General features: G+C 49.1%; 1 protein-coding gene across 4 annotated transcripts in view; it reads right to left on the bottom strand.

Moving 5' to 3' along the window:
* pdpr (pyruvate dehydrogenase phosphatase regulatory subunit) overlaps positions 1-21156 on the bottom strand; it is a gene marked incomplete at its 3' end in the record, with an annotated part of 60501 nt that overhangs the window by 17759 nt on the left and 21586 nt on the right. The window contains 6 exon segments of one of the 4 annotated variants that reach the window (XM_055900063.1): positions 3120-3312; positions 7339-7488; positions 11368-11485; positions 14078-14199; positions 17489-17652; positions 18213-18294. In XM_055900063.1, coding sequence (XP_055756038.1) covers positions 3120-3312; positions 7339-7488; positions 11368-11485; positions 14078-14199; positions 17489-17652; positions 18213-18294 — 829 coding nt within the window. 4 annotated transcript variants of the gene reach the window in all.

The following is a 21156-nucleotide window of genomic DNA, read 5'->3' as shown; positions in this document are numbered from 1 at the left end:
TAACAGACAGGACAGTGGTAACCTCTAACCCTAACCCCTGAACTGTAACCTCTAACCCTAACAGACAGGACAGTGGTAACCTCTAACCCTAACCCCTGAACTGTAACCTCTAACCCTAACAGACAGGACAGTTGTAACCTCTAACCCTAACCCCTGAACTGTAACCTCTAACCCTAGCAGACAGGACAGTGGTAACCTCTAACCCTAACCCCTGAACTGTAACCTCTAACCCTAACAGACAGGACAGTGGTAACCTCTAACCCTAACCCCTGAACTGTAACCTCTAACCCTAACAGACAGGACAGTTGTAACCTCTAACCCCTAACCCCTGAACTGTAACCTCTAACCCTAACAGACAGGACAGTTGTAACCTCTAACCCCTAACCCCTGAACTGTAACCTCTAACCCTAACAGACAGGACAGTGGTAACCTCTAACCCCTAACCCCTGAACTGTAACCTCTAACCCTAACCCCTGAACTGTAACCTCTAACCCTAACAGACAGGACAGTTGTAACCTCTAACCCTAACCCCTGAACTGTAACCTCTAACCCTAACAGACAGGACAGTGGTAACCTCTAACCCTAACCCCTGAACTGTAACCTCTAACCCTAACAGACACGTTAGCCGTGGGTCATCCACTCTGCCTGAAGACAGTCAGAACAGTGATTCAATAACTGTCAACCCTAAAGTAGATGTACTGGTAATGTCCTGTTCTCACTGTCACCCCTAAAGTAGATGTACTGGTAATGTCCTGTTCTCACTGTCACCCCTAAAGTAGATGTACTGGTAATGTCCTGTCGTTCTCACTGTCACCCCTAAAGTAGATGTACTGGTAATGTCCTGTTCTCACTGTCAACCCTAAAGTAGATGTACTGGTAATGTCCTGTTCTCACTGTCAACCCTAAAGTAGATGTACTGGTAATGTCCTGTTCTCACTGTCACCCCTAAAGTAGATGTACTGGTAATGTCCTGTTCTCACTGTCAACCCTAAAGTAGATGTACTGGTAATGTCCTGTTCTCACTGTCAACCCTAAAGTAGATGTACTGGTAATGTCCTGTTCTCACTGTCACCCCTAAAGTAGATGTACTGGTAATGTCCTGTTCTCACTGTCAACCCTAAAGTAGATGTACTGGTAATGTCCTGTCGTTCTCACTGTCAACCCTAAAGTAGATGTACTGGTAATGTCCTGTTCTCACTGTCACCCCTAAAGTAGATGTACTGGTAATGTCCTGTCGTTCTCACTGTCACCCCTAAAGTAGATGTACTGGTAATGTCCTGTTCTCACTGTCAACCCTAAAGTAGATGTACTGGTAACGTCCTGTCGTTCTCACTGTCAACCCTAAAGTAGATGTACTGGTAATGTCCTGTTCTCACTGTCAACCCTAAAGTAGATGTACTGGTAATGTCCTGTTCTCACTGTCACCCCTAAAGTAGATGTACTGGTAATGTCCTGTTCTCACTGTCACCCCTAAAGTAGATGTACTGGTAATGTCCTGTTCTCACTGTCACCCCTAAAGTAGATGTACTGGTAATGTCATGTTCTCACTGTCACCCCTAAAGTAGATGTACTGGTAATGTCCTGTTCTCACTGTCAACCCTAAAGTAGATGTACTGGTAATGTCCTGTCGTTCTCACTGTCAACCCTAAAGTAGATGTACTGGTAATGTCCTGTTCTCACTGTCACCCCTAAAGTAGATGTACTGGTAATGTCCTGTTCTCACTGTCAACCCTAAAGTAGATGTACTGGTAATGTCCTGTCGTTCTCACTGTCAACCCTAAAGTAGATGTACTGGTAATGTCCTGTTCTCACTGTCACCCCTAAAGTAGATGTACTGGTAATGTCCTGTTCTCACTGTCAACCCTAAAGTAGATGTACTGGTAATGTCCTGTTCTCACTGTCACCCATAAAGTAGATGTACTGGTAATGTCCTGTTCTCACTGTCAACCCTAAAGTAGATGTACTGGTAATGTCCTGTTCTCACTGTCAACCCTAAAGTAGATGTACTGGTAATGTCATGTTCTCACTGTCACCCCTAAAGTAGATGTACTGGTAATGTCCTGTCGTTCTCACTGTCACCCCTAAAGTAGATGTACTGGTAATGTCCTGTTCTCACTGTCACCCCTAAAGTAGATGTACTGGTAATGTCCTGTTCTCACTGTCACCCCTAAAGTAGATGTACTGGTAATGTCCTGTTCTCACTGTCACCCCTAAAGTAGATGTACTGGTAATGTCCTGTTCTCACTGTCACCCCTAAAGTAGATGTACTGGTAATGTCCTGTTCTCACTGTCAACCCTAAAGTAGATGTACTGCTAATGTCCTGATCTCACTGTCAACCCTAAAGTAGATGTACTGGTAATGTCCTGTTCTCACTGTCAACCCTAAAGTAGATGTACTGGTAATGTCCTGTCGTTCTCACTGTCAACCCCTAAAGTAGATGTACTGGTAATGTCCTGTTCTCACTGTCAACCCTAAAGTAGATGTACTGGTAATGTCCTGTTCTCACTGTCAACCCTAAAGTAGATGTACTGGTAATGTCCTGTTCTCACTGTCAACCCTAAAGTAGATGTACTGGTAATGTCCTGTTCTCACTGTCAACCCTAAAGTAGATGTACTGGTAATGTCCTGTTCTCACTGTCACCCCTAAAGTAGATGTACTGGTAATGTCCTGTCGTTCTCACTGTCACCCCTAAAGTAGATGTACTGGTAATGTCCTGTTCTCACTGTCACCCCTAAAGTAGATGTACTGGTAATGTCCTGTTCTCACTGTCACCCCTAAAGTAGATGTACTGGTAATGTCCTGTCGTTCTCACTGTCAACCCTAAAGTAGATGTACTGGTAATGTCCTGTCGTTCTCACTGTCACCCCTAAAGTAGATGTACTGGTAATGTCCTGTTCTCACTGTCAACCCTAAAGTAGATGTACCGGTAATGTCCTGTCGTTCTCACTGTCACCCCTAAAGTAGATGTACTGGTAATGTCCTGTTGTCACTGTCACCCCTAAAGTAGATGTACTGGTAATGTCCTGTTGTCACTGTCAACCCTAAAGTAGATGTACTGGTAATGTCCTGTTCTCACTGTCACCCCTAAAGTAGATGTACTGGTAATGTCCTTCTTACTTTCCTGCTCCGCCAGCGAAGGCCAGGCCAGAGGCGTTCATTCCAGCCAGGACGAAGTAGCCGTGTACCCCCGGTGTCTCCCCCATCAGACAGCGCATGTCTGGGGTGAACGACTCGGGACAGTTGACCAGCTGCTGGATCTCACACACCTCTAGCTCTGGCATCCTCCTCAACAGGGCTGACAGCATGGGTTCTACAGGGGGGGGTGAGAGAGGGGGGGTTAGGGAGAGAAACACCTCTAGCTCTGGCATCCTCCTCAACAGGGCTGACAGCATGGGTTCTACAGGGGGGGGTGAGAGAGGGGGGGTTAGGGAGAGAAACACCTCTAGCTCTGGCATCCTCCTCAACAGGGCTGACAGCATGGGTTCTACAGGGGGGGGTGAGAGAGGGGGGGTTAGGGAGAGAAACACCTCTAGCTCTGGCATCCTCCTCAACAGGGCTGACAGCATGGGTTCTACAGGGGGGGGGGGGTGAGTGAGGGGGGGTTAGGGAGAGAAACACCTCTAGCTCTGGCATCCTCCTCAACAGGGCTGACAGCATGGGTTCTACAGGGGGGGGTGAGAGAGGGGGGGTTAGGGAGAGAAACACCTCTAGCTCTGGCATCCTCCTCAACAGGGCTGACAGCATGGGTTCTACAGGGGGGGGTGAGAGAGGGGGGGTTAGGGAGAGAAACACCTCTAGCTCTGGCATCCTCCTCAACAGGGCTGACAGCATGGGTTCTACAGGGGGGGGTGAGAGAGGGGGGGTTAGGGAGAGAAACACCTCTAGCTCTGGCATCCTCCTCAACAGGGCTGACAGCATGGGTTCTACAGGGGGAGGGTAAGAGAGGGGGGGTTAGGGAGAGAAACACCTCTAGCTCTGGCATCCTCCTCAACAGGGCTGACAGCATGGGTTCTACAGGGGGGGTGAGAGAGGGGGGGTTAGGGAGAGAAACACCTCTAGCTCTGGCATCCTCCTCAACAGGGCTGACAGCATGGGTTCTACAGGGGCGGGTGAGAGAGGGGGGGTTAGGGAGAGAAACACCTCTAGCTCTGGCATCCTCCTCAACAGGGCTGACAGCATGGGTTCTACAGGGGGGGTGAAAGAGGGGGGGTTAGGGAGAGAAACACCTCTAGCTCTGGCATCTTCCTCAACAGGGCTGACAGCATGGGTTCTACAGGGGGGGTGAGAGAGGGGGGGGGTTAGGGAGAGAAACACCTCTAGCTCTGGCATCCTCCTCAACAGGGCTGACAGCATGGGTTCTACAGGGGGGGGGGGGGGGTGAGAGAGGGGGGGTTAGGGAGAGAAACACCTCTAGCTCTGGCATCTTCCTCAACAGGGCTGACAGCATGGGTTCTACAGGGGGGGGTGAGAGAGGGGGGGTTAGGGAGAGAAACACCTCTAGCTCTGGCATCCTCCTCAACAGGGCTGACAGCATGGGTTCTACAGGGGGGGGTGAGAGAGGGGGGGGGGTTAGGGAGAGAAACACCTCTATCTCTGGCATCCTCCTCAACAGGGCTGACAGCATGGGTTCTACAGGGGGGGGTGAGAGAGGGGGGGGGTTAGGGAGAGAAACACCTCTATCTCTGGCATCCTCCTCAACAGGGCTGACAGCATGGGTTCTACAGGGGGGGGTGAGAGAGGGGGGGTTAGGGAGAGAAACACCTCTAGCTCTGGCATCCTCCTCAACAGGGCTGACAGCATGGGTTCTACAGGGGGGGGGGGGGGGTGAGAGAGGGGGGGGGTTAGGGAGAGAAACACCTCTAGCTCTGGCATCCTCCTCAACAGGGCTGACAGCATGGGTTCTACAGGGGGGGTGAAAGAGGGGGGGTTAGGGAGAGAAACACCTCTAGCTCTGGCATCCTCCTCAACAGGGCTGACAGCATGGGTTCTACAGGGGGGGGGGGGGGGGGGTGAGAGAGGGGGGGTTAGGGAGAGAAACACCTCTAGCTCTGGCATCCTCCTCAACAGGGCTGACAGCATGGGTTCTACAGGGGGGGGTGAGAGAGGGGGGGGTTAGGGAGAGAAACACCTCTAGCTCTGGCATCCTCCTCAACAGGGCTGACAGCATGGGTTCTACAGGGGGGGGAGAGAGGGGGGGTTAGGGAGAGAAACACCTCTAGCCCTGGCATCCTCCTCAACAGGGCTGACAGCATGGGTTCTACAGGGGGGGGGGGGGGGGGTGAGAGAGGGGGGGGGTTAGGGAGAGAAACACCTCTAAACAGTAGTGACATCTGAAGGGAGGCAGGTAGCCTAGCGGTTAAGAGGTTGAGCCAGTAATCAAAAGGTTGCTGGTTTGAATCCCTGAGCTGACTCAGGTGAAAAATATGCCGACGTGCCCTTAAGCAAGGCACTTAATCCTGACTGCTCCTGTAAGTGGCTCTGGAGAAGAGCGTCTGCTGAATGGCTCAAATGTAACCGTGTTTGACCCTGCGGTTGTTTCTCACCAACATGACCCCAGTCAGAGAACAAAATGCTTCCTCTGGTTACATGATTAATTTGGTCCTTCAGGGGCTCAATCTGAAGTGGCACTTAATTCCCTAGTCGTGGTCCTGTGTGGCTCCAACATCATGGGTTCGATTCCCACTGGGTACAACCCATACTGTCTCAGTTGGTAAGAGTGTGGCGCCAACATCATGGGTTTGATTCCCACTGGGGACAACCCATACTGTCTCAGGTGGTAAGAGTGTGGTGCCAATATCATGGGTTCGATTCCCACTGGGGACAACCCATACTGTCTCAGGTGGTAAGAGTGTGGTGCCAACATCATGGGTTCGATTCCCACTGGGGACAACCCATACTGTCTCAGTTGGTAAGAGTGTGGTGCCAATATCATGGGTTCGATTCCCACTGGGGACAACCCATACTGTCTCAGTTGGTGAGAGTGTGGCGCCAACATCATGGGTTCGATTCCCACTGGGGACACCCCATACTGTCTCAGTTGGTAAGAGTGTGCTACCAACATCTTGGGTTCGATTCCCACTGTGGACAACCCGCCAATATCATGGGTTCGATTCCCACTGTGGACACCCCATACTGTCTCAGGTGGTAAGAGTGTGGTGCCAACATCATGGGTTCGATTCCCACTGGGGACAACCCATACTGTCTCAGTTGGTGAGAGTGTGGTGCCAACATCATGGGTTCGATTCCCACTGGGGACAACCCATACTGTCTCAGGTGGTGAGAGTGTGGTGCCAACATCATGGGTTCGATTCCCACTGGGGACAACCCATACTGTCTCAGGTGGTGAGAGTGTGGTGCCAACATCATGGGTTCGATTCCTACTGGGGACACCCCATACTGTCTCAGTTGGTGAGAGTGTGGCGCCAACATCATGGGTTCGATTCCCACTGGGGACAACCCATACTGTCTCAGGTGGTAAGAGTGTGGTGCCAACATCATGGGTTCGATTCCCACTGGGGACAACCCATACTGTCTCAGGTGGTAAGAGTGTGGTGCCAACATCATGGGTTCGATTCCCACTGCGGACAACCTGCCAACATCATGGGTTTGATTCCCACTGGGGACAACCCATACTGTCTCAGTTGGTGAGAGTGTGGGGCCAACATCATGGGTCCGATTCCCACTGGGGACAACCCATACTGTCTCAGGTGGTAAGAGTGTGGTGCCAACATCATGGGTTCGATTCCCACTGGGGACAACCCGCCAACATCATGGGTTCGATTCCCACTGTGGACACCCCATACTGTCTCAGTTGGTGAGAGTGTGGTGCCAACATCATGGGTTCGATTCCCACTGGGGACAACCCATACTGTCTCAGATGGTAAGAGTGTGGCCCCAACATCATGGGTTTGATTCCCACTGGGGACAACCCATACTGTCTCAGATGGTAAGAGTGTGGTGCCAATATCATGGGTTCGATTCCCACTGGGGCCTTTATTTAACCAGGCAAAACATTGAAACATTTAACCAGGCAAGTCAGTTAAGAACAAATTCTTATTTTCAATGACAGCCTAGGAACAGTGGGTAAACTGCCTTGTTCAGGTGCAGAACGACAGATTTGTACCTTGTCAGCTCGGGGATTCGATCTAACAACCTTTCGGTTACTAGTCCAACGCTCTAACCACGAGGCTACGCTGCCGCCCCAAATGTGTGCACTCACAGCACAAAGTCGCGTTGGAAAAAAAACGTCTGCTAAAATGGACTCCATGTTTTACAGTAGCCGTGGCAACACAAACGGAATAGGGTGCCATTATATAAAAATCCCCCCGTCTCTTACCGAAGTGGTCCCAGTCCTCCTGCATGTTCTGAATCTCCAGCTGGTTCCGTCCCTCGGTGAAGATGGGTTTAGGATTCTTCTCAAATCCTCCAGACAGGACCCCTCCCTGCCAAGCTCTCACATAGATCCTCCCGTCCATATCTATCACCACTAGAGAGAACACACAGAGATACACAGTTACAACACAGTCTAACCCCTGACCCCTGACCTCACATGGATCCTCCCGTCCATATCTATCACCACTAGAGAGAACACACAGAGATGCACAGTTACAACACAGTCTAACCCCTGACCCCTGACCTCACATAGATCCTCCTGTCCATATCTATCACCACTAGAGACACAGAGATACACAGTTACAACACAGTCTAACCCCTGACCCCTGACCTCACATGGATCCTCCCGTCCATATCTATCACCACTAGAGAGACAGAGATACACAGTTACAACACAGTCTAACCCCTGACCCCTGACCTCACATGGATCCTCCCGTCCATATCTATCACCACTAGAGAGACAGAGACACACAGTTACAACACAGTCTAACCCTGACCCCTGACCTCACATGGATATCGTTGGTTAGGGCCCTGACTACAACACAGTCTAACCCTGACCCCTGACCTCACATGGATATCGTTGGTTAGGGCCCTGACTACAACACAGTCTAACCCTGACCCCTGACCTCACATGGATATGGTTGGTTAGGGCCCTGACTACAACACAGTCTAACCCTGACCTCACATGGATATGGTTGGTTAGAGCCCTGACTACAACACAGTCTAACCCCTGACCTCACATGGATATGGTTGGTTAGAGCCCTGACTACAACACAGTCTAACCCTGACCCCTGACCTCACATGGATATGGTTGGTTAGGGCCCTGACTACAACACAGTCTAACCCTGACCCCTGACCTCACATGGATATGGTTGGTTAGAGCCCTGACTACAACACAGTCTAACCCTGACCCCTGACCTCACATGGATATGGTTGGTTAGAGCCCTGACTACAACACAGTCTAACCCTGACCCCTGACCTCACATGGATATGGTTGGTTAGGGCCCTGACTACAACACAGTCTAACCCTGACCCCTGACCTCACATGGATATGGTTGGTTAGGGCCCTGACTACAACACAGTCTAACCCTGACCCCTGACCTCACATGGATATGGTTGGTTAGGGCCCTGACTACAACACAGTCTAACCCTGACCCCTGACCTCACATGGATAGTTAGAGCCCTGACTACAACACAGTCTAACCCTGACCAATGACCTCACATGGATATGGTTGGTTAGAGCTCTGACTACAACACAGTCTAACCCTGACCCCTGACCTCACATGGATATGATTGGATAGGGCCCTGACTACAACACAGTCTAACCCTGACCCCTGACCTCACATGGATATGGTTGGTTAGAGCCCTGACTACAACACAGTCTGACCCTGACCCCTAAACTCACATGGATATGGTTGGTTAGGGCCCTGACTACAACACATTCTAACCCTGACCCCTGACCTCACATGGATATGGTTGGTTAGAGCCCTGACTACAACACAGTCCAACCCTGACCCCTGACCTCACATGGATATGGTTGGTTAGAGCCCTGACGACAACAGTCTAACCCTGACCCCTGACCTCACATGGATATGATTGGATAGGGCCCTGACTACAACACAGTCTAACCCTGACCCCTGACCTCACATGGATATGGTTGGTTAGAGCCCTGACTACAATACAGTCTAACCCTGACCCCTGACCTCACATGGATATGGTTGGTTAGAGCCCTGACTACAACACAGTCTAACCCTGACCCCTGACCTCACATGGATATGGTTGGTTAGAGCTCTGACTACAACACAGTCTAACCCTGACCCCTGACCTCACATGGATATGGTTGGTTAGAGCCCTGACTACAACACAGTCTAACCCTGACCCCTGACCTCACATGGATATGGTTGGTTAGAGCTCTGACTACAACACAGTCTAACCCTGACCCCTGACCTCACATGGATATGATTGGATAGGGCCCTGACTACAACACAGTCTAACCCTGACCCCTGACCTCACATGGATATGGTTGGTTAGAGCTCTGACTACAACACAGTCTAACCCTGACCCCTGACCTCACATGGATATGATTGGATAGGGCCCTGACTACAACACAGTCTAACCCTGACCCCTGACCTCACATGGATATGGTTGGTTAGAGCCCTGACTACAACACAGTCTAACCCTGACCCCTGACCTCACATGGATATGGTTGGTTAGAGCCCTGACTACAACACAGTCTAACCCTGACCACCAGACAGGACAGAGTTCAGGCCAGTGGAGGAAGGGGAGGACCCTCCTCCTCAGTGAATTTCATAAAAAATAAAATAGTAAAACATTAAAAATGGTTATTCCATTTAGATAAAACTACACAAAAAAGATTTGCATGTTACCAAATCATTGATTAAAACACACTGTTTTGCAATGAAGGTCTACAGTAGCCTCAGCAGCACCATGGTGTAGCCGGAGGACAGCTAGTTTCCGTCCTCCTCTGGGCACATTGACTTCAATACAAAACCAAGGAGGCTCATGGTTCTCACCCCCTTCCATAGACTTACACAGTAATTATGACAACTTCCGGAGGACGTTCTCCAACCTATCAGAGCTTTTGCAGCCTTACCTGACATGATGTCCATCCAATCAAAGGATCAGAGACTGAATCTAGTACTGAAGGCATAAGCTACAGCTAGCTAATACTGCGGTGGATAAAATGTGGTGAGGTGGTTGACTCAAAGAGAGAAAGACAAGAGTTAAACAGTTTTCAAAATAATTTCTTCAAAGATGAAGGAAAAGCAAGAGAGATCTTGCTGTATTTTTTTGTATTTTTTTCAAGTTCACAGCTAGCGAATGCAGCTAGCTAGATTAGCCTACTCAAACAAAGAGGGATACTATGTTAGCTAGCTGGCTATGGCTATCCAACACGAACTATCCAACACCACATAGGTTCTATTAATGTATTGCCACCGGGGCCTGCCGGTGTAACTGCTAAACCGCTTGCTGACTGTACTGCATGATTGTAGCGGTTTTACTAAACGCATTAGTTCTAGTAGCTATGTTGACTAGCTATGACGTTAGCTAATATGGTGACAACGATGTAGGCTGTGTGTAGCGGTTATGATATGAAGGTTTGGCTTGGAAAGGTTTTTTCGCCTGACAGCGACAGCCGCATGCTGGGCTGTAGAGGAGGTAGTCTCACCTGGGGTGCTGGGCTGAGAGGAGGTAGTCTCACCTGGGGTGCCGGGCTGTAGAGGCTCTGAGAGGAGGTAGTCTCACCTGGGGTGCTGGGCTGTAGAGGCTCTGAGAGGAGGTAGTCTCACCTGGGGTGCTGGGCTGTAGAGGCTCTGAGAGGAGGTAATCTCACCTGGGGTGCTGGGCTGTAGAGGCTCTGAGAGGAGGTAGTCTCACCTGGGGTGCTGGGCTGTAGAGGCTCTGAGAGGAGGTAGTCTCACCTGGGGTGCTGGGCTGTAGAGGCTCTGCTAGAGGAGGTAGTCTCACCTGGGGTGCTGGGCTGTAGAGGAGGTAGTCTCACCTGGGGTGCTGGGCTGTAGAGGCTCTGCTAGAGGAGGTAGTCTCACCTGGGGTGCTGGGCTGTAGAGGAGGTAGTCTCACCTGGGGTGCTGGGCTGAGAGGAGGTAGTCTCACCTGGGGTGCTGGGCGGTAGAGGCTCTGAGAGGAGGTAGTCTCACCTGGGGTCCTGGGCTGTAGAGGCTCTGAGAGGAGGTAGTCTCACCTGGGGTGCTGGGCTGTAGAGGAGGTAGTCTCACCTGGGGTGTTGGGCTGAGAGGAGGTAGTCTCACCTGGGGTGCTGGGCTGTAGAGGCTCTGAGAGGAGGTAGTCTCACCTGGGGTGCTGGGCTGTAGAGGCTCTGCTAGAGGAGGTAGTCTCACCTGGGGTGCTGGGCTGTAGAGGCTCTGCTAGAGGAGGTAGTCTCACCTGGGGTGCTGGGCTGTAGAGGCTCTGCTAGAGGAGGTAGTCTCACCTGGGGTGCTGGGCTGTAGAGGCTCTGCTAGAGGCTTGGACAGCAGGTAGAAGTGTTCACATCCATGTAGAGGAACAGAAACCTTGGTCTCACTGGCCTGGCCCAGCTCATACGCCCACTGTAGAACATACATAGGACAGTTATAACACATCATACAGCATTCATAACCCACTATGATATGAACACTTCTAGAGGAACAGACACCTTGGTCTCACTGGCCTGGCCCAGCTCATACGCCCACTGTAGAACATACATAGGACAGTTATAACACATCATATAGCATTCATAACCCACTATGATATGAACACTTCTAGAGTCTGTAGACTAGTAACCTCAGAGACGGCTAGTTACTGGTCTGGTCCGGCTCCTACACCCAGAGAGTCTGTAGACTAGTAACCTCAGAGACGGCTAGTTACTGGTCTGGTCCGGCTCCTACACCCAGAGAGTCTGTAGACTAGTAACCTCAGAGACGGCTAGTTACTGGTCTGGTCCGGCTCCTACACCCAGAGAGTCTGTAGACTAGTAACCTCAGAGACGGCTAGTTACTGGTCTGGTCCGGCTCCTACACCCAGAGAGTCTGTAGACTAGTAACCTCAGAGACGGCTAGTTACTGGTCTGGTCCAGCTCCTACACCCAGAGAGTCTGTAGACTAGTAACCTCAGAGACGGCTAGTTACTGGTCTGGTCCGGCTCCTACACCCAGAGAGTCTGTAGACTAGTAACCTCAGAGACGGCTAGTTACTGGTCTGGTCCGGCTCCTACACCCAGAGAGTCTGTAGACTAGTAACCTCAGAGACGGCTAGTTACTGGTCTGGTCCGGCTCCTACACCCAGAGAGTCTGTAGACTAGTAACCTCAGAGACGGCTAGTTACTGGTCTGGTCCAGCTCCTACACCCAGAGAGTCTGTAGACTAGTAACCTCAGAGACGGCTAGTTACTGGTCTGGTCCGGCTCCTACACCCAGAGAGTCTGTAGACTAGTAACCTCAGAGACGGCTAGTTACTGGTCTGGTCCTACACCCAGAGAGTCTGTAGACTAGTAACCTCAGAGACGGCTAGTTACTGGTCTGGTCCTACACCCAGAGAGTCTGTAGACTAGTAACCTCAGAGACGGCTAGTTACTGGTCTGGTCCGGCTCCTACACCCAGAGAGTCTGTAGACTAGTAACCTCAGAGACGGCTAGTTACTGGTCTGGTCCTACACCCAGAGAGTCTGTAGACTAGTAACCTCAGAGACGGCTAGTTACTGGTCTGGTCCTGCTCCTACACCCAGAGAGTCTGTAGACTAGTAACCTCAGAGACGGCTAGTTACTGGTCTGGTCCGGCTCCTACACCCAGAGAGTCTGTAGACTAGTAACCTCAGAGACGGCTAGTTACTGGTCTGGTCCAGCTCCTACACCCAGAGAGTCTGTAGACTAGTAACCTCAGAGACGGCTAGTTACTGGTCTGGTCCGGCTCCTACACCCAGAGAGTCTGTAGACTAGTAACCTCAGAGACGGCTAGTTACTGGTCTGGTCCGGCTCCTACACCCAGAGAGTCTGTAGACTAGTAACCTCAGAGACGGCTAGTTACTGGTCTGGTCCGGCTCCTACACCCAGAGAGTCTGTAGACTAGTAACCTCAGAGACGGCTAGTTACTGGTCTGGTCCTACACCCAGAGAGTCTGTAGACTAGTAACCTCAGAGACGGCTAGTTACTGGTCTGGTCCTGCTCCTACACCCAGAGAGTCTGTAGACTAGTAACCTCAGAGACGGCTAGTTACTGGTCTGGTCCGGCTCCTACACCCAGAGAGTCTGTAGACTAGTAACCTCAGAGACGGCTAGTTACTGGTCTGGTCCTACACCCAGAGAGTCTGTAGACTAGTAACCTCAGAGACGGCTAGTTACTGGTCTGGTCCGGCTCCTACACCCAGAGAGTCTGTAGACTAGTAACCTCAGAGACGGCTAGTTACTGGTCTGGTCCAGCTCCTACACCCAGAGAGTCTGTAGACTAGTAACCTCAGAGACGGCTAGTTACTGGTCTGGTCCAGCTCCTACACCCAGAGAGTCTGTAGACTAGTAACCTCAGAGACGGCTAGTTACTGGTCTGGTCCAGCTCCTACACCCAGAGAGTCTGTAGACTAGTAACCTCAGAGACGGCTAGTTACTGGTCTGGTCCGGCTCCTACACCCAGAGAGTCTGTAGACTAGTAACCTCAGAGACGGCTAGTTACTGGTCTGGTCCTACACCCAGAGAGTCTGTAGACTAGTAACCTCAGAGACGGCTAGTTACTGGTCTGGTCCTGCTCCTACACCCAGAGAGTCTGTAGACTAGTAACCTCAGAGACGGCTAGTTACTGGTCTGGTCCGGCTCCTACACCCAGAGAGTCTGTAGACTAGTAACCTCAGAGACGGCTAGTTACTGGTCTGGTCCGGCTCCTACACCCAGAGAGTCTGTAGACTAGTAACCTCAGAGACGGCTAGTTACAACACTTCATATACAGCATGTCTGTGTTCCAAATGGTTCCTTATTCTAGTGCACTAAATAGGACGCATCCTATCATTCATAACACGCTATGAAACCTTATAGATCAGTTGGACTGAAGAAAGCTGTCTAGTACAGTGTAAACTGTCTACAGACTAGTGGAGGGAGAGACCCCATGTCATTTACACACACACACACACACACACACACACACACACACGCACACACACACACACACGGGATAGAGATTCACCTGTCCTGCACAGTTGACAAAGTATTCACACTCGATGGCTCCTCTGTCCGTCTCCACTGCCGTCACGTGTCCCTTCTCCATCATCACATGGTTAACTGTGGTGCGCTCGTGGATCTGGACTCCTGGGGAACATGGCAGACAGTTGAAGTGGGAAGTTTACACCTTAACCAAATACATTTAAACTCAGTTTTTCACAATTCCTGACATTTAATCCTAGTGAAAATTCCCTGTTTTAGGTCAGTTAGGATCACCACTTTATTTTAAGAATGTGAAATGTCAGAATAATAGTAGAGAGAATTATTTATTTCAGCTTTTATTTCTTTCACCATATTCCCAGTGGGTCAGAAGTTTACATACACTCGATTAGTATTTGGTAGCATTGCCTTTCAATTGTTTAACTTGGGTCAAACGTTTCGGGTAGCCTTCCACAAGCTTCCCACAGTAAGTTGGGTGAATTGTGGCCCATTCCTCCTGACAGAGCTGGTGTAACTGAGTCAGGTTTGTAGGCCTCGTTGCTCGCACACACTTTTTCAGTTCTGCCAACAAATGTTCTATAGGATTCAGGTCAGGGCTTTGTGATGGCCACTCCAATTCCTTGACTTTGTTGTCCTTAAGCCATTTTGCCACAACTTTGGAAGTATGCTTGGGGTCATTGTCCATTTGGAAGACCCATTTGCGACTGAGCTTTAACTTCCTGACTGATGTCTTGAGATGTTGCTTCAATATATCCACATAATTATCCATCCTCATGATGCCATCTATTTTGTGAAGTGCACCAGTCCCTCCTGCAGCAAAGCACCCCAACAACATGATGCTGCCACCCCCGTGCTTCACGGTTGGGATGGTGTTCTTCGGCTTGGAAGCCTCCCCCTTTTTCCTCCAAACATAACGATGGTCATTATGGCCAAACAGTTCTATTTGTGTTTCATCAGACCAGAGGACATTTCTCCAAAAAGTTCGATCTTTGTCCCCATGTGCAGTTGCAAACCGTAGTCTGGCTTTTTTTATGGCGGTTTTAGAGCAGTGGCTTCTACCTGCTAAGCGGCCTTTCAAGTAATGTTGATATAGGACTCGTTTTACTGTGGATATAGACACTTTTGTACCTGTTTCCTCCAGCATCTTCACAAGGTCCTTTGCTGTTGTTCTGGGATTGATTTGCTCTTTTCGCACCAAAGTACGTTAATCTCTAGGAGACAGAACGCGTCTCCTTCCTGAGCGGTATGACGGCTGCGTGGTCCCATGGTGTTTATACTTGCGTACTATTGTTTGTAGAGATGAACGTGGTACCTTCAGGCGTTTGGAAATTGCTCCCAAGGATGAACCAGACTTATGGAGGTCTACAATTTTTTTACTGAGGTCTTGGCTGATTTCTTTTGATTTTCCCATGATGTCAAGCAAAGAGTCACTGAGTTTGAAGGTAGGCCATGAAATACATCCACAGGTACAACTCCAATTGACTCAAATTATGTCAATTAGCCTATCAGAAGCTTCAAAAGCCATGACATCGTTTTCTGGAATTTTCTAAGCTGTTTAAAGGCACAGTCAACTTAGTGTGTGTACACTTCTGACCCACTGGAATTGTGATACAGTGAATTATAAGTGAAATAATCTGTCTGTAAACAATTGTTGGAAAAATGCACAAAGTAGATGTCCTAACCGACTTGCCAAAACTATAGTTTGTTAACAAGAAATGTGTGGAGTGGTTGAAAAACGAGTTTTAATGACTCCAACCTCAGTGTATGTAAACTTCCGACTTCAACTGTACCTGTATTCATGTAGAACGGCACAATGTGATCAGACATTACAAACACTATCATCAGTTCACCGCCAGTTTGATTGGAGGAGCAGGATGTCAAATCAGCCAAAGGGACTACCTCACTCTGCTTGGCAGGCCACACCTTGACAGGCCACACCTTGACAGGCCACACCTTGGCAGGCAGGCCACACCTTGGCTGGCAGGCCACACCTTGGCAGGCCACACCTTGGCAGGCCACACCTTGGCAGGCCACACCTTGGCAGGCCACACCTTGGCAGGCCACACCTTGGCAGGCCACACCTTGGCAGGCCACACCTTGGCCCTTCCCTCCAGAAGCCTTGCTTTCTGCCTTCATTACATCCTAACTAACTCACTCTGCTTGACAGGCCACACCTTGGCAGGCCACACCTTGGCAGGCCACACCTTGGCAGGCCACACCCTGGCAGGCCACACCCTGGCAGGCCACACCCTGGCAGGCCACACCCTGGCCCTTCCCCCCAGAAGCCTTTCTGGTTTCATTCCATCCTAACTGATGGCGATACCACATGGTTGTAACTTCCTATTGAAACCTCCACTACAGTTCGGCAAAAATTGCATGATTTTTTCCTCAAATTCACAGTTTTTCCAGAAATCGCGGTTGGAAAATTCCCCGAATCAGGACGGAACATGCAGGAGATCTGGAATCATCCAATCAGGACGGAACATGCAGGAGATCTGGAATCATCCAATCAGGACGGAACATGCAGGAGATCTGGAATCATCCAATCAGGACGGAACAAGCAGGAGATCTGGAATCATCCAATCAGGACGGAACAAGCAGGAAATCTGGAATCATCCAATCAGGACGGAACAAGCAGGAGATCTGGAATCATCCAATCAGGACGGAACATGCAGGAGATCTGGAATCATCCAATCAGGACGGAACATGCAGGAGATCTGGAATCATCCAATCAGGACGGAACAAGCAGGAAATCTGGAATCATCCAATCAGGACGGAACAAGCAGGAGATCTGGAATCATCCAATCAGGACGGAACATGCAGGAGATCTGGAATCATCCAATCAGGACGGAACATGCAGGAGATCTGGAATCATCCAATCAGGACGGAACATGCAGGAGATCTGGAATCATCCAATCAGGACGGAACAAGCAGGAAATCTGGAATCATCCAATCAGGACGGAACAAGCAGGAGATCTGGAATCATCCAATCAGGACGGAACATGCAGGAGATCTGGAATCATCCAATCAGGACGGAACATGCAGGAGATCTGGAATCATCCAATCAGGACGGAACAAGCAGGAGATCTGGAATCATCCAATCAGGACGGAACATGCAGGAGATCTGGAATCATCCAATCAGGACGGAACATGCAGGAGATCTGGAATCATCCAATCAGGACGGAACAAGCAGGAAATCTGGAATCATCCAATCAGGACTGAACAAGCAGGAGATCTGGAATCATCCAATCAGGACGGAACATGCAGGAAATCTGGAATCATCCAATCAGGACGGAACATGCAGGAAATCTGGAATCATCCAATCAGGACGGAACATGCAGGAAATCTGGAATCATCCAATCGGGATTTCTGGGAAACCTGGGAATTTTTGGTTTGCAAGCCTAACAATAGTCCATCCTTGGTTTTACTGTCTCACCGTGTCCGGCTGCCGCCGTGGCGAGGGCGTGGTTGACATCAGGCGGTGACACCACGGCATCCCCCGGCAGGTGGAGAGCCCCCACCAGGTCATGAATATTCACCAGGGGGTGGAGCTTGGAAACCTCTTTGGGTTTGATCACGTTACAGGGGATCCCCATGACACTGAGGAAGGAGGAAGGGAGGGAGGAGAGAGAGGAGGAGAGAGGAGGAAGGGAGAGAGGAGGAGAGAGGGTGGAGAGAGGAGAAGAGATAGGAGAGAGAGTAGGGAGGAGGAGAGAGGAGGAAGGGAGGGAGGAAAGAGGAGAAGAGAGGTTAGGGAGAGACTGGACCAGACAGTACTGAGATATAATTCCGACCAGAGGAGAGGCAGGGTCAGGGAGAGACTGGACCAGACAGTACTGAGCTATAATTCAGACCAGAGGAGAGGCAGGGTCAGGGAGAGACTGGACCAGACAGTACTGAGATATAATTCAGACCAGAGGAGAGGCAGGGTCAGGGAGAGACTGGACCAGACAGTACTGAGATATAATTCAGACCAGAGGAGAGGCAGGGTCAGGGCGGGACTGGACCAGACAGTACTGAGATATAATTCAGACCAGAGGAGAGACAGGGTCAGGGAGAGACTAGACCAGAGGAGAGGCGGGGTCAGGGAGAGACTGGACCAGAGGAGGGGCAAGGTCAGGGCGGGGAGGGAAAAGAACGGAGGTTAGGGAGGGACTTACTTCAGCCTGGATGCCAGACGCTTCAGGGAGAGGAAACGGTCCTGATTCTGGGCCAGGCATAGAGAGCCTGTTTTCACGTAGCCTGGAACACACACACACACACACACACACACACACACACACACACACACACACACACACACACACACACACACACACACACACATCAGTACTGCCAAGTCATGAGTCATCTCATGTTAAACCACACAAGGCAACGCCCTGCCATACTCTCTTGACTTTGGCACCAGACTAAATACCACTGGTCAATCTGTTTTCTACACCAGACTAAATACCACTGGTCAATCTGTTTTCTACACCAGACTAAATACCACTGGTCAATCTGTTCTCTACACCAGACTAAATACCACTGGTCAATCTGTTTTCTACACCAGACTAAATACCACTGGTCAATCTGTTCTCTACACCAGACTAAATACCACTGGTCAATCTGTTTTCTACACCAGACTAAATACCACTGGTCAATCTGTTCTCTACACCAGACTAAATACCACTGGTCAATCTGTTCTCTACACCAGACTAAATACCACTGGTCAATCTGTTTTCTACACCAGACTAAATACCACTGGTCAATCTGTTCTCACCAGACTAAATACCACTGGTCAATCTGTTCTCACCAGACTAAATACCACTGGTCAATCTGTTCTCTACACCAGACTAAATACCACTGGTCAATCTGTTTTCTACACCAGACTAAATACCACTGGTCAATCTGTTTTCTACACCAGACTAAATACCACTGGTCAATCTGTTCTCTACACCAGACTAAATACCACTGGTCAATCTGTTTTCTACACCAGACTAAATACCACTGGTCAATCTGTTTTCTACACCAGACTAAATACCACTGGTCAATCTGTTTTCTACACCAGACTAAATACCACTGGTAAATCTGTTCTCTACACCAGACTAAATACCACTGGTCAATCTGTTCTCTACACCAGACTAAATACCACTGGTCAATCTGTTCTCACCACCAGACTAAATACCACTGGTCAATCTGTTCTCACCACCAGACTAAATACCACTGGTCAATCTGTTCTCTACACCAGACTAAATACCACTGGTCAATCTGTTCTCTACACCAGACTAAATACCACTGGTCAATCTGTTTTCTACACCAGACTAAATACCACTGGTCAATCTGTTTTCTACACCAGACTAAATACCACTGGTCAATCTGTTTTCTACACCAGACAAAATACCACTGGTCAATCTGTTCTCTCACCAGACTAAATACCACTGGTCAATCTGTTCTCTACACCAGACTAAATACCACTGGTCAATCTGTTTTCTACACCAGACTAAATACCACTGGTCAATCTGTTTTCTCACCAGACTAAATACCACTGGTCAATCTGTTTTCTACACCAGACTAAATACCACTGGTAAATCTGTTTTCTACACCAGACTAAATACCACTGGTCAATCTGTTTTCTACACCAGACTAAATACCACTGGTCAATCTGTTCTCTCACCAGACTAAATACCACTGGTCAATCTGTTCTCTACACCAGACTAAATACCACTGGTCAATCTGTTCTCTACACCAGACTAAATACCACTGGTCAATCTGTTCTCTACACCAGACTAAATACCACTGGTCAATCTGTTTTCTACACCAGACTAAATACCACTGGTCAATCTGTTTTCTACACCAGACTAAATACCACTGGTCAATCTGTTCTCTACACCAGACTAAATACCACTGGTCAATCTGTTTTCTACACCAGACTAAATACCACTGGTCAATCTGTTTTCTACACCAGACTAAATACCACTGGTCAATCTGTTCTCTACACCAGACTAAATACCACTGGTCAATCTGTTTTCTACACCAGACTAAATACCACTGGTCAATCTGTTTTCTACACCAGACTAAATACCACTGGTCAATCTGTTCTACACCAGACTAAATACCACTGGTCAATCTGTTTTCTACACCAGACTAAATACCACTGGTCAATCTGTTTTCTACACCAGACTAAATACCACTGGTCAATCTGTTCTCACACCAGACTAAATACCACTGGTCAATCTGTTCTCACCAGACTAAATACCACTGGTCAATCTGTTTTCTACACCAGACTAAATACCACTGGTCAATCTGTTCTCACCAGACTAAATACCACTGGTCAATCTGTTTTCTACACCAGACTAAATACCACTGGTCAATCTGTTCTCTCAGACTAAATACCACTGGTCAATCTGTTCTCTCACCAGACTAAATACCACTGGTCAATCTGTTCTCACCAGACTAAATACCACTGGTCAATCTGTTTTCTACACCAGACTAAATACCACTGGTCAATCTGTTTTCTACACCAGACTAAATACCACTGGTCAATCTGTTCTCACCAGACTAAATACCACTGGTCAATCTGTTTTCTACACCAGACTAAATACCACTGGTCAATCTGTTCTCTCAGACTAAATACCACTGGTCAATCTGTTTTCTACACCAGACTAAATACCACTGGTCAATCTGTTCTCACCAGACTAAATACCACTGGTCAATCTGTTCTCACCAGACTAAATACCACTGGTCAATCTGTTTTCTACACCAGACTAAATACCACTGGTCAATCTGTTCTCTACACCAGACTAAATACCACTGGTCAATCTGTTCTCTACACCAGACTAAATACCACTGGTCAATCTGTTTTCTCACCAGACTAAATACCACTGGTCAATCTGTTTTCACCAGACTAAATACCACTGGTCAATCTGTTTTCTACACCAGACTAAATACCACTGGTCAATCTGTTTTCTACACCAGACTAAATACCACTGGTCAATCTGTTCTCACCAGACTAAATACCACTGGTCAATCTGTTTTCTACACCAGACTAAATACCACTGGTCAATCTGTTCTCTCAGACTAAATACCACTGGTCAATCTGTTTTCTACACCAGACTAAATACC

Source organism: Salvelinus fontinalis, chromosome 35, assembly GCF_029448725.1.
Source record: "Salvelinus fontinalis isolate EN_2023a chromosome 35, ASM2944872v1, whole genome shotgun sequence".
In the NCBI taxonomy this organism is placed as follows: domain Eukaryota; kingdom Metazoa; phylum Chordata; class Actinopteri; order Salmoniformes; family Salmonidae; genus Salvelinus; species Salvelinus fontinalis.
Note: the sequence above shows the minus strand (reverse complement) of the source record. Positions and strands in the feature narration are given on the sequence as shown.